The sequence below is a fragment of the Terrapene carolina genome, unplaced genomic scaffold (genome assembly GCF_002925995.2).
Source record: "Terrapene carolina triunguis isolate 2854851 unplaced genomic scaffold, T_m_triunguis-2.0 Scaffold111, whole genome shotgun sequence".
In the NCBI taxonomy this organism is placed as follows: Eukaryota; Metazoa; Chordata; order Testudines; family Emydidae; genus Terrapene; species Terrapene triunguis.
The window spans coordinates 27,171,718-27,177,153 of NW_020664462.1; the positions used below are offsets into that span (position 1 = coordinate 27,171,718).

At 43.7% G+C, this 5,436-nt stretch overlaps 1 protein-coding gene across 1 annotated transcript in view; it reads right to left on the reverse strand.

Moving 5' to 3' along the window:
- The window catches only part of ZEB1 (zinc finger E-box binding homeobox 1), a 195,336-nt gene extending 190,138 nt beyond the window's left edge, over nt 1–5,198 (reverse strand). Inside the window, exon 1 of the mRNA XM_026652001.2 lies at nt 5,136–5,198. Within this exon, the coding sequence (XP_026507786.2) occupies nt 5,136–5,193 (58 nt within the window). The 5' untranslated portion in view covers nt 5,194–5,198. The remainder of the gene's footprint in view (nt 1–5,135) is intronic.
- Nucleotides 5,199–5,436: the final 238 nt, after the last annotated feature.

Below are 5,436 nucleotides of genomic sequence, written 5' to 3' on the forward strand. Positions count from 1 at the left end.
TGGCTGGGAATATCCCATGTTTCTATAGTCATTTCCACATGTGCAATATGTAAATTGATGAGAAAAAATAATATGAAGTATACAAATCTTAACAGAGGATAATTTTAAGAATAGATGAACCAACACTTTGCCACCTCCCTTAGGAAGAGCTCTGTGTAGCTTGAAACTTTGTCTCTCTCACCAACAGAAATCGGTCCAATAAAAGATATTACCTCACCTGCCTTGTCTCTCTAGCCTCCCTCCTAAAACAGAATATAAATTCTATCAATAGCCTGAACTTTATTAAGTTATCTTCTTTTGTACATACAATTATTAAGGAGACAGGCACATCTAGATACCAGGCTGATAACCACTGAAGACATAAAACCCAAGTTCAGGAGTCAACAGAAGCTGGGACACTCATACAGAGCCTGATGCAAAGCCCAGTGAGATCTATGGAAAGATTCCCATCACGCTCTCAATGGGGAGGAATATTTAATATGATAAAAGTTAACTCACAACAAAAGATTTACATTCAATTAATTGAACACCCACCTCTCCCAAACATCTAAACTCCTGATATAAGAAAGCTGATGCCAGGCTGAGGAAGTTAATTTAAGCTTCTGTAATTTAGAGTCAGATTTAACTTCTATTCCTCTATATAGAAGTTCTGTCTGCTTGCAGTTTTTTCATTGATTATATCACTAATGCACTTATAGAAGCTCTGTAAAAATTGAAGTGAAAATATTTCTACTATTAGAAGTAAATAAGCTGATTAACTTCAAATAACAGGCTTCATAGCCATTTTTATACTAGACACAAACAATCCAGAAGAAAGTTAAAAAGGAGAAAACTGGATTAGATTTTAAAATGCAGTATTTATCTCCCTAATGTCAAAAATTGCATTTAGTTTACATGAGATATAGGATTTCTTTGGATTCAAGCAGTTAACTCAGCTGGCTGAGCAGACCTGTTCACTGTGCCTAGAATTTTAACTTGGGCTACATTCCTCAATTCCCAAATTGCAAGTTTAAATTAATGCTGGAGTGAAAACATGATACCTAGTGGGGGGGGGGGGGGGGGAAAGAGAGAAGAGAAAGGCATGAAAAAGAATGTAGTATCCAAAGTATCACTAACACCTGACATCCTGCCAGTTGTTAACACCTTGAAGGTAACAGACATGTCATACTTTTGGCTTATTTGGAAGCAGTGTTATTTTTAATCTATATTTTAACATACAGAAGATATATAAATATCATAAAATGGTAAATGAAGAAAAACCAATTGTAAAATGGTTAGAGAGTCACTAATAAAAAAAGCTTTCCTGAAAATGTTTGTCTATTATTGTTAGAAGTAATATTATGTATTACTATAAATGAAAGGTTAGAGAAAAATCCACCTTATTTTTAATTTTGTAAACATGACCACACTGCATGGCTAGTAAGTTTCACATATTCCTCTGCATGGAGCAAGACTTATTTTTTAAAAGGGAGAAATATTTTACCACCACAAAAAGCTGGTAGAGGTACTCAATGTAAGATGTAGTGCTCACAAGGTGTCTGTAGTTATGTCTAAACTCATTTTTTGAAATTTACTATTTTAAGTTACTGTCCATTTAGCTTTCCTGCTTGAGAAGTTTATTTAAATACTGTGATAGAAATAAGTAAGTAATAGTTGTTGCTTTCTGACTTTTAAATTAAAAAGACATTCACCATCAACCATTATTAATCATTACCATAACCATATCTGAACTGTCTTTAAATAAGAATTAAGCACCATGCATGCTAAATATGCTAATAAAGTCTTTAATTGAAGGTGTATGACCTAAAGCCACAGGGACAAAACAATATCCTTAGGCCCTCAGCCTGCACGCTGAACCACACTGTTGGACCCACTGACTTTTCAGGGGCTCTCTACACAGTTGTAAGGGTAACGTCCATGCAGATCAGACTGAAGAATCACAGCCTTCTTCCTGCCCCCTACCTCTCCCCCAGCACAAATATGCTAAACAAAAAATATACAATCACTCAAGAGTCTTTGTGTTGATACTGTATATAGTCTGGTAATTTAATTCTAATACAGAAACACTATACAGACATTTATTCTTTGGATCTTTTCATGTGTGTTATGCTGCTCTTTAATCAATGGTTTATTGAGGAATGAACTGAAAGTGCCAGATATTGGTTCTACTAGAAAGCTTTCACTGGCAACATTCAGATCTTTTGCTAGCATCCAGTATTGGCTGATTCAAAAGACAGCAAAGGAACTAGCTCTGGAGACAGAAAGGTGCGCAGCTGTCTTTCCATCCAGAGTTAATGTATCAGAATGGCAGCCATAAGTTTGGACTCACAACAGGGGAAGAAAGGAGAAAAGTATAGGTGTTAAAAAAAATAATAATAGACAGCATCAAAAAAGTCATGCTAAATCAATTAGAGCTTGTATGTGGCTCCATTACATGAGCAACAGCGTTAAAGTTTAGAGTACTGTACACAGTTTGGTGTTCTAGCCATACACTGTTGACATCCAGTAAAATGTCCTGCAGGGGGAAGAGACGTAGAGGGAGAAAGGAACAGAGTAAAAATTAATTTACTGCATATGCCTAGTAACACAGTGGCTAGAGGATCTACTGTTCCTTAATCTTAGATTAGCAAAAAGATCTCTATCTATATACATTTAGAAGCTTGCCACAGAAATAATTTCAAATGACTTATTTGTGCTAAAGGTTTAACATTTTTCTATCAATTTTCTTCAGTAAACATTTGCAAGTCAGACATAAGCCCACTGCCGAGAAATCTCTATTATCCAGCATCTATTATCTAACCTAGCCTCATGCTTAAATACACAATAGCTTAAGAAGTTATATTTAATTTGTAAAATAAAAAAATTAAATTCTATACAACAAATTAGTTAAAGAATCAAAGGCCTCTGATAACAAAAAAGGTGCAATGATGAGGACCAAAAGTGACGAAGATGAAAGACACCTGAATGGCCTTATACACCTTTTGTTTTCTGCAAGCGATCCACACTGCAGACAAAACGTTTTGTGCTAAACAGCCTCAAATCTGTTTTTCTAATATTAAGCACAAAGGAAAAAACACTGACAGCAAGCGTGGTAAATAAATCCCTCCCTGGAGAATGAAAGCAGCAGACAGGAGGGGGCTGACATGCATGCAGGAGAAAACTAAACACCATCTTTTTTTCTACCTGCACAAGTTGCCATTTGCTGCAGCGATCGAGAACCTTTTCCCCGTTGATTCAAAAAGCTAGGTTTTCGGAAAAAAAAAACCTCTCTCTCTCGCAAGTCATCTGTTGATATGCTTTAAGAGGATGATATTCATATCACGGGATCTTTAAGATAAAATCCATTTTCTTTCCTGCTCAGGTAAACATGTTTACCGCTCCTGCACAGACACTGGGTGGTTCAGACTCACATGTCACACACATGTCGTCAGCAACAAGAAAAGCCCCTTTCTCTGATCATCAACATTTTAAATAAGGTGGAAGAGAAAAGCACTTTCTAAACTTACCTTTAATAAAGCCACATCAACTAAATATAAGTACTGACGTAAAACAAGAAATTAAAAACTGCAATTTTAAATACACCGATACTTGCTATAATAATATCTCGATACGGTAAAAATAAGAGCCACGAGTTCAGAACAATCAGATCAACTTGTTAGTCCCTTAAAAGGCTAATGTTTACATACGCATTTATACACCTAAACAATACGAAGCAGTGATCAGAAACATCAATCCCGACTCAAATATATTTAAAAAGGGGGGGGGGGGGCGAGAGAGAAACTGTTCACACGGTAAGAATCACAGCTGAAAGCCTTCCTATCCGTGACCCTACACAGGAAATGCCACATAAAACCTAAAATTGCCAAGGACGGTTACAAACCCCCCCCCCCGTTTAACATCCTATTAAAAAGAGTTACTAAGCTAACAGAGCTGTTTCCTTATTTACTGAAGATAAACACGGAGTAGGAGTTATGAGCGTTTATTCCCCCCTCTATTTATCCTCAAAATGCGTTTTGAAGTAACACACGTACCAAAAAACAGCCCCTTAAGTCTGAAATGTAAATGTAATTCCTTATATAGACTGCAGCAGTTCAGACACACAGCAGAGGGGCCCCTGGCCAAACCGTTACCACCCATTATTATACAAACAGGTACCTCCAAAGCCAAAGGAAGGGAAGAAACTTCACCGAATCGCATTCCCTCCCCCGCCACACAGACAGAAACCCTCCCTTCCCCGCCACTCCTATGAAACCTAATTGTCCCGACAATCCTGCAGAGATCGGGACTTTTTCAGGGAGGAGAAACAGCCCAGTCAACGGCCACACACAGAAATAAACTTGCGCTGCACTAAAGGCGGCTCCGAAAGTAGCAAACGGGCTATTTTAGGGGGTGGGGGAGGCTCCCCTTTCACTGCGGTCCCCAGGGCGTGGGGGGGGGAGTGTTTTCCCCGCAAATCGATACACACTGCAGCAAGCAACAGTGCAGCCCCGCCGCCCCCGAGCGCCAGCAGCCCCTTCCGTCACCCCGCTACACTCCGCGGGTGGGTCCCAGTCGCCCCAGGTAACGCCTCACACCAGCCCCGCACCCCCGGGAGCGAGCGGGGAAAGTACCGCGGGGGAGAGAGACAGCCGCCCCGGCGGCAGCGAGGGGGGCGCCCCGCTCCGGCCCGGGGCGCGCACGCTGCCAGCCCGGGGCGGAGGCGCCTGCCCCCGCTCTCTCTCGCACCCAGGTAACAAGTTTGGGAGTTGGGCTGCCAGGGCCGGCCGAGCCTCCCCGCGGTCCCCCGAGGGGCTCGGAGCCCCGCGAGGGGGGACCCGCAGCCCCGGGGAGCGGCAGGAGAAGGTGCTGCCGCTGCCGGGCGTGTGGGGGAGGCAGCGTGTAACGGTCCCGGACAGGCGGCTGAGCGAGGAGGCACCACTAGGCGGAGGAGGGAGGCAGGGAGCGAGCGCGGAGGGAGGGAGCGAGGGAGGCACCAGGTAGCGGATATAACGGTGCAGAGGGAGCCGGGCACCCAGCGAGGAGCAGCAGGGAAATTACTTTCTACTTCTCCCGTCCCCCCTGCACTCCAGGCGGGCCGGCCCGGCCCCGGAGCCGGCCCGGCGCGGAGCGGGCCGCTGCCCTGCGGGCTGACTGACCGTTATTGCGCCTCGGGTTCGCCTGCTTCCTGCGCTTACACCTGGGGCCATCCGCCATGATCCTCTCGCTTGTGTCTAAATGCTCCAGTCACCTCCTCCCCCTCCCACCCCTCCCCCCCGGACCTGGTTTACGACACTGGGTGGTTTTACTTTTACATCACCTTCCTACACCTAGTTCTCGGCCGGAACCTTGTTGCCAGGGGAGACGGGTGCTTTACGGCAGCACGTTTGAACGGGGAAGAGGGAAAAGTTCCTGCCTCAGGTGCCGGGGTAGGGGAGAGCGCAGTGCGGGCTGCGGAGC